Below are 15,046 nucleotides of genomic sequence, written 5' to 3' on the forward strand. Positions count from 1 at the left end.
CATAGGGTCGCTATGAGTCTGAAACGACTCGACGGCACATAACAACAACAATGGCTTTAAAAAAATCACAAAATGGGCATCCATTTCCTTTTTGAGGGTGGATAAAGGAGTCAAATATATAATGATCACTCTAAAGGATGGTTATGAATGAACATATGTGCATCCAGAGATAGAAAGTAAAAAAAGTAGTAGTGCCTGTGTGTGGTCATAAATATTAACTGGATAAAACCAGTGGAGACCTCAGTTCCCCTGGAAACTTCCTCTACTGAAATGGCTGTAAGAATTAATATGTATGACTTTTCTTAAAGGATAAGAACTTATTTTACTTACATGGTTTTGACCTTTACTTTTAACTTAAGTTTATGCTAAGAAATTATTTCTAGAACTAGGCAAACAAAGATCTAAAGCAGTGTCTTTTCACAATTCTCTGTCTTGGCTTACTGTGCTGACATCTGCACTCCAAGCCGTAAAGGACATGGTTCAAGGCCACCAGCTGCTCCACGGGAGAAGGATGGACAATCTCCTCTCCTGCAATTACTGCCTCTGAAAACCTGTTGAAAGGTCAGTTCTGACTCGATGGCACATAATAACCATGATAACACTGAGGATATAGTTAGGATAACCTGGGCTTTGCCATCATGATTAATAAACCTCCATCCCATGACAATATTGTAATTAAAATGATGTGTAATTTCATCAAACATATACATGAACTGACTTGACCGCAATGGGTTGGGCTTTCAAATTTTGCTTCTTTCAAGATGCAATAAAGTTTAATGTGCTGCCAAATGGCCCGGTGGTGAGAAGCCTTAATCCACATTGAGGACCATAGTCCTTAACCTTCTGCAGCAAATACTTCGTGTCCTTCTCAGTTTCAACAAGCAAGGTCATGCCATCTGCATAATTCAGGTTGTTGATGAGTCTTCCTCTAATCCTGATGCTACATTCCTCCTCATAAAATCCAGCCTCCCAAATTATCTGTCCCACATATAGATTGAAAAGGTATGAAGATAGGACGCATCCCTAATGCACTCCTTTCCTGATTTTGAACCCTGCAGTGTTTCCCTGCTCTGTTCTGAAGACTGCTTCCTGGTCCAAACAGAGGTTTTGCATAAGCACACTTAAGTGTTCCAGGATTCCCATTCTTCTTTAGGTTAGCTACAATTTATTGTGATTCACAGGGTCCTTGCAAAGTCAATAAAACACAGACGTTCCTCTGGTACTCTCTACATTCAGCTAAGATCTATCTAACACCGGCCATAATATCTCTAGTGCCATGGCCTCTTCTAAATCCAGCTTGCACATCTGGCAGTTCTCTGCTGATGTACTGTTTCAGTCATTCTTTATAGTCTTCAGCAAGACTTTGCTGATGTGCGATATTAGTGGTATTGTTGCTTTTCAGGACTCTGCTGTCAGGGACCTCTCCAGAGTACTGAAGAGCAATGATGTCAGTCTGGAGACTAAGGTGCACCTGATCAAATGACTTGCTATGAGTCAGAAAGCTGGACAATGATTAGGGATGATAGGAAAAAAAAATATGCCTTTGAGCTGTGGTGCTGGAGAAGAGTACTGAATATACCATGGACTGCCAGGAGAACAAACAGGTTCATCCTAGAGAGGGTGAAGCCAGGCTGTTCCTTGGAGGCAAGGATTCTGAGGCTTTGTCTGACATACTTTGGGCATGTTGCATGGAGGGATCAGTTCTTGAAGAGGGACATCATGGTTGGAAGGGAGCAGACCCTGGACGATATGGACTGACTCAGTGACTGGGGAAATGAAGTTGGATGTGTCAGAGACAATGAGGCTGACCCAGGATGGAGCAGGTTTCAGGGCTATGGTACACAGGGTCGCCATGAGTTGCAAGCAACTTGACGGCATATAACAACAATCATAAAATGCAAAAATTATCTATGGTCAGTAAAGTCATGTTTCAAAAGAAAACAGAATGACATTTGCAAATGTTCATGATAAGCTAGTTAAAAATGATAAGCATCATATGATCTCAAGTCTGTAAAAATAAATCTATGCCCAAGAAAAAGACTGAAATATAATTTAAAAAAATTAATAGTGCTTGTCCTTGGGAGATGGAGTTACAAATGATTTTTTAAAAAATTCTGTTTTATTGAACTTTTGGGAAACTTCCATTTTTTTCCCTTGTTGAATTTTAGAAAATTATCATTTCCCCCCCCCCATATATAATGAATATTCTTGTAGTGACACATCAATCGTTTGTCTAGCTGCTGTACTGACCAACTTGGAGTTGCTTTGATGCTGAACACTGTGCCATAGTCGTGTCAAATACCATAATGGTTACTCATTATGTCTAAAATTTGGATGAGCTTCCAGATTGATTCAGGTTGGGAAGCAGAAGGGGCATCCACTTCCTAAACTAGATGCCTCTGGAAACTCTATAAAGGTACAGAAATGATGTTAGTTATAGAACAGAGTTCAGGTCTTGCATGCGAAGGTCACTATGATTTATTTGTATTTGACTTGACGATACGTAGCCACTGCTAAATGAGACTAGTGCTGTTATATCTGGAGGAATAGTCTTCCACTTTGCACATCACTCTTTGTCAATGTGCTGTTTGAAGTAACCTGGGTTTCTGTGATGTTAAACCTTGTGCCATTAGGTATCAAATACCAGAATGGTTTCCCATTGTGGATAGTGTTTGGTGCAGCTCCCAGTTGTAAAACAGAAGTGGCATCCACTTCCTAAACCACATGCCTCTAAAAACTCTGTGAACGTGGAGAAACGATGATAGTTATGGAAAAGACATTAGGTCTTTTGTTCATAGAGACTCTGTGAGTCGACCTCGACTTGACGAATATCAACAACTACAACAATTACAACCATGCAGGTCTTTTATCACCACAGAGAAAACCCTCCCAAATGCTTATTAAGATTGTTTGGATGAACTTATCTTTTGATTAGTAAGACATGTTTCTCTGGATCTTAAGCACAGAGCTGATGGACACAGAAAACATTTCCAAGAACAGTTTGCTGCTCTCCTTTCATAATGTAATTGGGGAGCAGGGGTGAGCCGAACCTTGTCCCCCATGGGGTTCCCCTGATAGGGGGAACTCCCAGATCTACACTGAAGGGCAAACATCTCAGTGTGGACGTGTGACTTCCTGAGTTCAGGGTGCTGGACGGTGCCTGCCTGGGACCCTCCTGTGGTTCCCAGATCGCTGCTCAGGGAGGGGTGTCTCCAGAGGACACACTAGCAGACACAGTAGACAGTGCGGGAGGGTGGGTCACTAGGCAGTATGACCTCACGTACCATCTGGGGGGGGGGCAGTTAAGAGAAGCTGGGCTGAAGGAAAGTCCGGCTCTGAGGCCACCCCAGGGCCAATCAAAGCCTCAAAAAGTGACTGCTTCTGGGAAGCCCCCATCACGTCCACTCTGGCTGGGCAATCAAGGAAGGGGACATGCACCCTCTTGGGGTGCCCACTAGGTGTCAGGCCCTTTCCTATGTGGAAAGTTTAGGAATCGTCTCAGGCCCTTTCCTATAATCTGATCTTTAAATACCATCAGGATTCATGGACCTGAGCTGGTTCCCACTCATGGTGTCCCCTCCTCTCCAGATTCCTAGACTGGAAATCCCACGAGGAAGGGACTCTCTATTTTCCTCCCCTGGAGCAGCTGCTGGATTTGAACCAACGGAGAGGCCCAGCCTTGGATTTAGCAGGGCAATTCGCTCGAGTCTCTGCCACTGGAACTCCTGTCCCTACAGTGAGGTTTTAGGAATCATCAGGCAGCTAGTTAAAGCCCAGAGAAGCCTGGGTCTGCCCTCAGAGCGTCCAGTTTAGCTGATTCAGATGGAAGGTGAGCAGCTGGGGCTCTCACAAGGTCCTGGGGGTCACTTTGTGGCTGCATGAATACATCACCTCAGTCTCTGGGAAGGGAGGAGGGGGGCTGAGAGTAGGATATGCTCTCTGAGAACAAGCACTTAATTCAAATTGTGGGAAAACCATCCAGGCAGGTGTAGTATGGGGAAGGATGGGTGCGTGAAGGAGTTGGAGATGGTCCTTGTTTTGGGGCAGAGGAGCTTCTGGTATCAGAGCAGATGTGAACTGTGGTATCTACAGAAGAATGGAAGGGTTTTATAGGGCTCCTGAAAGTTAGACAAGTGTTCAGGTCTTTCATTCATAGGGTCACTATGAGTTATCTATGACTTGATAGCACTTAACAACAACAACAACAAGTACAATGAGAGAGCTCTGTTGGCCTGGTGAATAGAGAGTGATGCCACCAAGCCCAAGGTGGATGATTTTAATCTGCGGCCCTCAGGCCTGGTTTTAATTGTTTTCTGGTCAAACATTCTTCTAGGTGGTACAGCACTGATCTGTCCATTTGCTGTACAGTTGTAACTCGTGATTGCTGTGATGCTAAACACTGTGACACTGATGTGTCAAATGTGATAATGTTACCCACGGTGGACAGTGTTTGGTGGAGCTCCCCGATTAAAACAAGCTTGGAAGCAGGAGTGGCAACCACTTCCGAAATAGCTTGCCTTCAGAAACTCTATGAACTTGGAGAAAGGATGAAATTTATACAAGTGTTCAGGTCTTTCATTCATAGGTCTCTATGAGTCACCTATGACTTGACGGCACTTAACAACAACAACAACAACAATAGTTAAATGTGTAGGGAGCTCTGGTGGCCTAGTGGTGAGGAGCTGCACTGTTAAACTAAAGGTACGCAGTTCGAATCATCACTCTTCCCATGTGATTTACTACTTCTGAAAACCCACTGGAGTGTCAGCTATGAGTTGGCTCTGACTGGACGGTGCATAGTAATTACAATGTTAAGTGTGTTTCCAATCTATGGCCTTAGAATGACTGTAACCCTGTGGAGTAGAGCTACACGCAGATTCAGAGAAATCTGGTATTCAGGAAGTGAAAAACCACACACTTTTCAAAAACATCAGATACATAACACAAAAGAAGTCTAAAGAACAAAACATATTTGAAAGTACAGTGTGGATCACTGATTCTCAAGCTACCTGAGGGGAAGAGCTAGCTTTTTAAAAGATCTCATAGCAACAATGGAAAAAAAAAAAATTAAAAAAGGAAAAAAAATCTACTATATCATGAACCAAATACATGGCTTTATGGCAAAAGGTTTTTTTCTGTAGCTCTGGTCACATGTGACCGATCAGGCATATTGATAAGCCCCATTTTCTCGATAACTTGCTCACTGAGACGAACCCACTAACCATGAACCCTTCTGTGTCACGCAGGAACTGACTCAGACCGCAGGTGGCCATGCACCATGATGTAGCCATGGACTTGGAGCCTCTGCCCGAGTTACCCATCATGTGTGAGGCCAGACAGAGCAGATCAGGAAAGAAACACCCAGCATGATGGACACTGAACTTGAACTCTCCTGGGAGTGACAGTATACAGGCAGCAGACAAACGGTATCGAGGAGAAGGCACGCTGAGAAAAGAGTGACTATGAACCCTGGGTCGCTGGCCTGACTGAAGCCTCACTGAACACAGGCTCCCGTTGTGAGCGGACAAATAAATTCGTGAATTTCAGTACATGAAGTTCACAGGCCATAACGACACAGATCTGCCAGGGACATCTCTGTGTGGAACTCAAGCTTTATGTTCTTGTCAAGGTGAACCTGAGTGACTCTGGTCCACTGGAGAGTTTACCACGGGTGGCACGAACTGTTGAGTGTTTGGTGGCCAACAAAAAGGTTGATGGTTCTAAACCACCCACTGAAGTCTCAGAAGGCAGGCCTAGCATTCGACGACAGAACAGTCACAGCCAACGAAAGCGTTAGAGAGCACAGTTCTCCTCTTTCGTACCCAAGTGTCATGAGCTAATGTCGCCTTAATGGCAATGGGTGTAGGTTCTGGTTTTCTGTTTAACACTAGAATTCTGAGAAAGGATTTTAACTACATTTTATAATTAAATCATTCCCTGCATTTCAACAAAAAGAAGAGATGAATGAAATGGGAATTTGGAAGCCTCACCTCAATGAATTAGGTCTCACCCTGCATTCATCTGTCATGGTCATCTTCTGCCTTCCCCACCTGGGTGCACAGGGTAATACAAGGGATGCCAGGGATTTCACAACGCAGGGTTAATAATGAGAAGAGAAATCATGCTAGCTGTCATTGGGGGAGCACCAGGATGCTCTGGGGGCCTAGTGGGAAGGAACTGTGCTCTTGTCTCAAAGGCAGGTGGTTTGACTCCACCAGCTGCTCCATGGCAGAAAGATGGGCAACCTCGTCCCATGTGTTTTGCAGCCTCTGAAAACCCACTGGAGGGTCAGCTACGAGTTGGTTCCAACTTGCTGGTTCTTAAGAGCAACAACATTTGAAGTGTGGCACTGGGCAGGATTTAATGCAGTTGCATGCCGAGTAATTTAAAGTGGGAGACCAACTGTTAGGTACCCTAACAACAACATGTATGAGGCAGTACACTAAAAATGCCCAAGCACATGATCTTATTCAAATCTCACTCTGGAGACTAAGGTGCGCCTGATACAGGCCATGGTCTTTGCAATCACTTGTTATGCATCAGAGTTGGACAATGACTAGGGAGGACAGAAGGAGACTTGATGCCTTTGAGCTGTGGTGCTGGAGAAGAGTATTGAATATACCACGGACTGCTAAGAAAACAAACAAGCTCATCCTGGAGAGGGTTAAACCAGGTTGCTCCTTGAAGGCAAGGATTCTGAAGCTTTGTCTGACATACTTTGGACACATTGCAGGAGGGACCATTCTTTGGAGGGGGATGTCATGCTTGTGCAGGAGAAGACCCTCTATGAGATGGATCAATTCAGTCACTGGGGTAATGGGAGTAGGTAGGTGTGTCAGAGACAGTGAGGTTAGCACAGGATAAAGCAGGGTTTAGGGCTCTTGTACATAGGGTCCTTATGAGTTGCAGGCGACTCAACGGCACATAACAACAACAAACAACATTGATAATGTTATATGGTAGTTTGCACAGGGGCAGAAAGTGATCGGTCTAGGATTCAAACTCAAATACGTCAGGTTCAGTGACCGTGCTAACGTGCAGCTCTAAGTCTGTCTTTGTTCAAAATAAAGACGACGAAGTAAATGAAAGTCTCATGGAAACAATGAGTCTAAAGGAAGCGCCCTGGACCATCCAGCCCTCGGCCTTTACGACGGAACGACGAGAGGGACCAGCTGATGTCCACCCAGCACTGCAAATTGCTCTGACAAGGATTACAACGGGAGGTCTTGATAGAGCGAGAGAAAAATGCCTAAAAATCCCCTCAGAAATCCCACAACTTAACAGGCTTACTAATCTCATTGGGATGAGTGGAATCTTCAGGGATTATAACCTTCAGATACCTTCAGAATTGGAGCTGAACTCAATCTCATGGTTCAACTTTCAACCAAACAATAGACAGAGCTTCGAGGTGAATATCACCACCAGGGAGGAAAATTTCTTAGAACGATCAACCACATTGGCATCCAAAAGAGCAGGATTTACCCAGAGAGAAATGTCAGAAAGCAGGAAGGCAGAGGGAGGAGGGCTGAAGGGAAAAGGTATACACAGGGAGGGAGCAGGATAAGTGCTGCTACATTGCAGGGATCGAAGTCAATGCTGTAAACCAAAATGCATGAAATGCTGAACTGAAAATCAATTTGCTCTGTAAACTTTCATCCAAATGGAAAAAAAAAGTCAAAAATATCCTCTGGCTCTAACATTTTTCTTAATTATTATATTTCAGGCCTTGGATCCAGGTAGAGATGGTTTTATCTCGTTTTGAAGGTGCACCAACAAGCTGAAATTTGTGGAATGTCAATTTTAGGTACCGAAGGCTGAGACTTTTGTCTAGGGCAGAGTCCTAGGTGGGTCCCCTGACCGAATGAATTCAAGTATTCATTGCAAACGGGTCAAATTTAGTTCATGAGGGTCTCTGGTTAGGTGGTGTTTGTGTGCCGTTGAGGTGAAATTGACCACCCATAGCTGACCCTCCAGGGGGTTTTTGGAGGCAGTGAATCACATGGAAGGAGACTGGTCACTCTCCTCAATCCCCCACTGGTTGATTTGAACTGTATGCCTTTGGGATTGCAGCATAGCTTCTTATCACTAGGCTACCAGACACATTAGAATTTCTTGTTTGCACTTTGGTTTTGATGTCAACCCACAAAATCTGAAGAGACAGACAGACAGTCTGGTCACAGAAGTTAAGGCTATATCACAAGTACATCACACACACATACCCCCTCCCCACAAGCTTGCACACATTCTTCCTACATCCTGACTCCTTCCAAAATTCTATTTTGCCCTTTTTACACATATTCCTTTCAATTTCTAAAATCTTCTAAATAATAAAGATGAGAGGCAGTTCTAACACAAATCTTTCCAAGGGGAACACACAGTTTTCCCCGCTCTCACGTTAGAGCTCAGACTGTTCTTTTTTGACACTCCTATTTTCTACCAAAGCATCTGTCCGCCTGTACTCCCCAGACCAACTGGCGATTTCAAGAAGCATCTCTGTTTTCAGAAAAGCTAAAGGATCAGCTCTCTTGACAGAGGGGCAAATACAAATCAAATGTTTATGTTCAAGTTAGGACAGTTTGCAAAAGTCCTGCACAACGCGTGTATTCTTTAAAAACCCCTCAAGCCAGATTTTAAAAAACACAACTTCAAACTTTACTGTGACTCACAATATAATGTTAGGAGTCAGAAATACACGCTTTTTCGAGTCACTATTCTTCAAGAGAAAACACAAAGGCCCTTACTGTTTTTCTAAAGGCCAAACTGGAAAATAACGAGTGTAGACATCTGAAGACAGAAATCGATTTAAGGAGCAAAGATTTTGGGGAGTCTTAAGACAATAAAGCGATCAGCGGGGAGACATCTGCTGAGGTGGAGGCGACCTGAGGTAAAGACCACTTAAATCTAAGGCAATCAGCAACTTAGGCCAGGTGGACCTTTTTTTTTTAATGAGGTGACAATCTTCTAACACCATAATCTTTCCTTTAGCATGATGGTGCAAGGATTTAACGAGTGGAAGAAAACAACTTAAAACCTCTCTTTTCAGTACGAATCATCTATCTAGGTTAGAGGGAAGCATAGCAATCACCTCATTATCAGCTGACATGACAAGGGAGAGATGTGTGTACACACACACACACACACACACACACACACACACACACACACACTTCTAAGGAAGCACTTACATAACCCGGCAATGTCTGTTTCTACTCAGATTCCAAAACAGAGTAACAGCCAAAACTAACAACTCTTCTGCTAATTAGACAAAGAAAAACAACTTCTTCTCCAGTGCCCCAACACAACCAGACTGAAATCCACGGCTTTCCTTTGAACCCACTTATTTATTTATGCTCAAAAGGAGATACAGGGGTAACAGAGCCTTAGAGTAGATGGGGGGAGGGCAACACAAGAGGACACTTCACAGCAGGAAAAAGGGACAGAGAGTGGACAGTTCCACAGATGCTTCTAGAAAAAGAATCCTCATTCAAACGCTTGATGCTACTTAATGGAAAAGGAATCGGGGTTACCTTTGCATTTCTTCTCCTCTGCCTGGAAGGCCTGGGCACTGGACACGCTCTGGTCGTTCACATCGTCGTGGTCCAGGTGGAAGATGGAGCTGGTCCATGTGGCCTGGATGAGATGTGGGGATGACTGCTCATGTTTCAACGCACCTTGCCTCTCGGAATGGCTCTTCCTGCGCAGATAGGCTTCAGACATTCCTCCTATCTTCCAGTCCTGGTCCCGGGCCGGACGCTGCTTCGGTTTGTCCCAGGTTGCAAGGCCATTTTCTGGAGGGTCGGAAAAAACACATGAGCTGACGAGCTGTTGGCATGGTCAAGCTTTTTGGGGCGACACAGAGCTTTGGAAGGCAAACAGTTTCTCAACTCTTTGGGGCTGACAGTGTCTGCATACACCTCCGCTCAACGGTGGGGACGAGATGCAGAAGGTCAGCCGTGGGCATCTGGCCACCACACCGTTAGGTCGCCTGTCGAAACAGTCAACACGTCCTCCTCCCCCGCCCCTTATTTTCAGTGCCTACAGAGATGCTCGTTTGTCTTTTCACAGGCTGAACTCACATCAGTACCACTTCTACCGAATGGCCCGAGAGCACGTGGACGCCAATTTATGTGACTGCTTAGATGACCATGTGAGGTCTTGAGGGTCAGCGCTGGCCATGGGCACAAAACATGCAGGATCCAGCCTCGTCTGACTTGGGTTTTATCACAGGCTGACCTGAGGGGCACCTTCTTACGTAGAGGAGACACGCTCATGTGGCCCCAAGCAAAGGGAAACCCTGTTCTCATTACCACCTCCGCTCCTGACCGGTCCCTGAGGACAGCGGCCCGGGAGCACAGAGAGGAATAGTGCAGACGGTGCTGTGAATGCTGCCCCCACCGGACAGCGAGATCGGATGAGAGATGACAGACAGAACTTCAGTTCTGAGGAAGAACAGAACCCCAAAGGCAGAACGCTAAGCCCCAGTGCAACTGTTCATGAATACTGTACAGCTTGTTTATTTCATTTGTAGGAATTCAAGGGCCTGGCATTTCAGTCCTCTAGTGAACCCCTCCTCATCAGTCTTTCCAGATGGAAAAATGCTACTGCTTTTGAACATCTTTGCTGTAAGCCCCAAGCACCACGCACTGCCATCAAGTTGACTCGCATTGTTAGGAAACCAAGAGGTCACAGCAGAAATGCCCAGAAGGTTGCACAGGCTGTAAATCTTTGCTGAGGCAGACTGTCTTATCTTTTTATTTTTCTCTCCCTGTAAAATAGCTGCTGGCTTTGAACAGCTGGCTTTTAGGATGACAGCCAAATGCCTTAGCCACAATGCAACAAGGATGTCTCTCATCACTATACTCACCGAGGTGAGCAAAGTAATACACACACACACATAAATACATATATATATATATATACACACACACATATATATACACACATACATATATACATACATACATACATATATATATACATACATACATACATACATATATATATATTATACTGTTGTTAGGTGTCACTAAGTCAAGTATAACTCAGAGCAAACTTATGAACAAAAGATCTGAACCCTGTTCTATCCTGCGCCTTCCTCAACCTTCCTGACACACAAGAGCTCACTGCAGCAGTTACCATGTCAGTCCACCTGGGTGAGGGTCTTCCTTTCTCTTGTCGACCCTTCACCCTTCCCAGCATCACATCCTTCTCCAAGGAACAGCCCCTCCTATCAACCTTCCCGTATGTATATGCATAACGTATCAATAAACAATGTACGTTGCCGTGAAATCAGAATCAGCTCACAGCTGACCCTTGAGTAGGTTTTCAGAGGCAGTAAACAGAATGGGAAAGGATCGCCCACCTTTCCCTGGTGGAGCAGATGGCAACTTCAAACTGTCTGTCTGTGTGGCTTCTTACCAGGAGTTACTAGAGCTTCCTAAACATCATAAAACTATATATAACTCTGGTGGCTTAGTGGTAAGGAATTGTGCAGCCATTGCAAAAGTATGTGGTTCGAATCCACCAGCTGCTCTGTGGAAGAAAGATGAGCAATCTCCTCCCTTGTGATTTACTGCGTCTGAAAACCCCCTGCAGTGTCAGCTATGGGTTGGTGCTGACTCAATGGTACTCAACAGCAACTATGTGTATGCATGTATGTGTATGTATATGTGTATGTAGGTGCGTGACTCTAACCCACGGCCCTAAGGCCTGTCTTTAATTGTTTTTTGGTGGAACTTTCTTCTAGGTTGTATAGCCCTGGTCTGTCCACTTGGCATACAGAGGTAACTTGTGGTTGCTGTGAAGCTGAACACTGTGACACTGATGTGTCAAATGTGATTATGGTCACCCATGGTGGACAGTGGTGAGAATCTTTGTTTTCTTGATAGTGAGCTTCAATCCATATTGAAGGCTGTAGTCCTTTACCTTCTGCAGCAAGCACTTCAGGTCTTCCTCAGTTTCAGCGAGCAGGGTTGTGTCATCTGCATAACGCAGGTTGTTGTTCAATATGGATTGAAGCTCACTATCAAGAAAACAAAGATTCTCACCACTGGGCCAATTGGCAGCATCAGTATGGATGGTGAAGAGATTGAGATAGTAACAGTTTTAGTCTACTTGGCTCCACAGTCGACACTTTTGGTAACAGCAGCCAGGAAATCAGGAGGCGAATTGCATTGGGAAAGTCAGCTGTGAGGGACCTCTCGAGAGTACTGAAGTGCAATGATGTCAGGCTGGAGACTAAGGTGCGCCTGATCCAGGCTATAGTCTTTGCAATTATGTGCTATGCATCTGAGAGTTGGATATAGAAAGAGAATTGATGCCTTTGAGTTGTGGTGCTGGAGAAGAGTGTTGAATACACCATGGACTGCTAGGAGAACTAACAGGTTTGTCCTGGAGAGGGTGAAGCCAGAGTGTTCCCTGAAGTCAAGGATTCTGAAACTTTGTGTGACATACTTTGGACATGTCACAAGGAGGGACTGGTCCTTGGAGATGGACATCATGTTTGGGAGAGTGGAGGGACAATGCAGGAGAGGAAGACCCTCGATGAGATGGATTGATTCTGTGAGTGGAGTGGTGGGAATGAGTGTGTTTGAGACAGCGAGGTTGGCACAGGATAGAACGGCACTTAGGGCTCTTGTACATAGGGTCGCTATGAATTGCAAGTGACTTGATGGCACATAACAACAACAACAACAACATGGTGGACAGTGTTGGGTGGAGCTCCCTGATTAAAACAGGCTTGGAAGCAGGAGTGGCATCCACTTTTGTAAATAGCTTGCCTCCGGAAACCCTACGAATGTGGAGAAAGGATGAAAGTCATGAAACTGTCGAGGACTTTCGTTCATAGGGTCGCTATGAGTCGCCTATGACTCGATGGCACTTAACAACAATAACAACAACATGTGTACACACACATACACACACACACGTACGTTACTGTCATGTGCCACTGAGCTGATTCTGACTCGTGCCTACACTGTAGGGCCTTCCATTTTCCTAGACTACTCATTTGTTCCTCCCAGAAAGATGCTCGTGAATTAGAACCTCTGACCTTCTGGTTAGCTTCTCATTGTCTGACCTTAATATATAAAACACATACACACACATATATGACTACATCTCCCCTTTTTAGAACACATAAACCAGATGGTCATGCATATGGGGGGAAAAATTCTGGAAGAAATCCCTAGGCTCCTGTTTCTCAAAGTTGGGGGAGGGGGAAATGCTCATAAATCTGGTCCTGATTTATAAAATCATCACATGCAGTAAATGAATGCTTACAATTTTTGTGGGGACTTTCTTTTCTGTGGAAATGACCAGAAGACCATGGATATGCCTACATCTCTGGTGCTTAGAGAGATAAGTTCACTCCGATCTTGGCATAACACAGGGAATTTTAAGCTGCCTTTCACACTTGTAGAAAAATTTTAAAATTCTTTAGCACAAGGGATAAAAATGTCTCAGGTTTTATGAACATTCTCTCCCAAGGTTACCAGATGTTTTTAGCGAATGTTGCTGGGATGGTTTGTCACGTTTGGGAGAAGTGCTGGCCCTTCTGGGACTTTGGGTTACTGTGAAAATCCTAGTGCCCTCTGTACCCCCGTACCCAACATCCACTCCAGGGGAGAGCTGTGGACAGCTACAGCAGTCAATGTCACCGCCACGGTGTACCCAATACACAATTTCTCTGTCACATGAAATGGAAACACTGTAGCTTGGATGAGTTGGGGTGACCACTACACACACACTAAGTTCCCTTGGGATATAACAACTGATCTTACTTGGGGGAGAGCCCTGGAGCTCAGTCTGAGGAAAGTGTTGCATGAGTCATTGCATCAGGCCAGTTGTACAAATATGACCTCTTCCTTCCCAATGTCCACATGGAATTATTCAATGTACGGTGAGTCTTCTTTTGCATATACCTTTCAATCATGCAAAAAATTCTCACCTCTGGCCAAACAGGCAACACCATGATAGATGGAGAAAAGACTGAAGTTGTCAATAACTTCATCTTGCTTGGCACCACCTTGGTACCAAGAAAAGATGTGTTGCTTTGGGAAAATCTGCTGTCAAGGACCTCTCTAAGGTACCAGGCTGCAAGGAGGTCAGTGTGGAGAAGAAAGTGCCCCTGATTCAAGGTACGGCCTTTTCTGTTACCTTCTCTACATCTGAAAGTTGGACACTGACTAAGGATGATAGAAGAAGAATCGATGCCTTTGAGTTGTGGTGTGGGAGAGGGTACTGAATATCCCACAGACTGCCAAGAGGACTCACGGATTTACCTTGGAGAAGGTGCACCCAGGGTGTTTCTTAGAGGCAAGGGTGGTGAAACTCGGTCTCACGTATTTTGGGCACATGGTTAGAAGCGGCCAGTCCTTGGGAAAGGACATCATGCTGCAAAAAGGGTCAGGGAAAGAGAGAGGAAGACCCTCAAAGAGAGGGATTGACACAGTATCTCCAACCATGCGCTCAAATATTCCAGAAATGACGAGAATGGCATGTGATAGGAGACGCTTAATTTCCATTGATCACAGGGTTACCATGAGTTACAGCTGACTCAACAGCACCTGTTGTCGTTATGTGCCATCGAGTTGCTTGCGACTCATAGCGACCCTATGTACAACAGCCCTAAACCCTGCCCTATCCTGTGCCAGTCTCACTGCCTCCAACACACCCATCCTGATTACCCCAGTCACTGAATCAATCCACCTCATAGAGGGTCTTCCCCTTTTGTGCCGTCCCTCCACCCTCCCAAGCATGATGTCACTCTCCAAAGACCTGTCTCTCCTTACAACATGTCCAAAGTATGTCAGACAAAGCCCCAGAATCCTTGCCTTCAAGGAGCAGCCTGGTTCAACCCTCTCCAGGATAAATCTGTTTGTTTTCTTGGCAGTCCAGGGTACATTCAATACTCTTCTCCAGCACCACAGCTCAAAGGCATCAATTCTCCTTCTATCCCCCTTAGTCATTGTCCAACTCTCTGATGCACAACAAGTGATTGCAAAGACCATGGCCTGTATAAGACGTACCTTAGTCTCCAGAGATA

The 15,046-nt window shown here is 44.9% G+C and overlaps 1 protein-coding gene across 1 annotated transcript in view; it reads right to left on the reverse strand.

The window, feature by feature from the left end:
• Positions 1 to 9,785, reverse strand: part of THRB (thyroid hormone receptor, beta) — a 96,931-nt gene extending 87,146 nt beyond the window's left edge. The window contains exon 1 of the mRNA XM_006883346.1: positions 9,528 to 9,785. Coding sequence (XP_006883408.1) covers positions 9,528 to 9,717 — 190 coding nt within the window. The 5' untranslated portion in view covers positions 9,718 to 9,785. The remainder of the gene's footprint in view (positions 1 to 9,527) is intronic.
• Between the last annotated feature and the right edge of the window lie 5,261 nt (positions 9,786 to 15,046).

This window comes from Elephantulus edwardii, unplaced genomic scaffold, assembly GCF_000299155.1.
Source record: "Elephantulus edwardii isolate Elephantulus edwardi_28Jun2011 unplaced genomic scaffold, EleEdw1.0 scaffold00027, whole genome shotgun sequence".
NCBI classification, from domain to species: domain Eukaryota; kingdom Metazoa; phylum Chordata; class Mammalia; order Macroscelidea; family Macroscelididae; genus Elephantulus; species Elephantulus edwardii.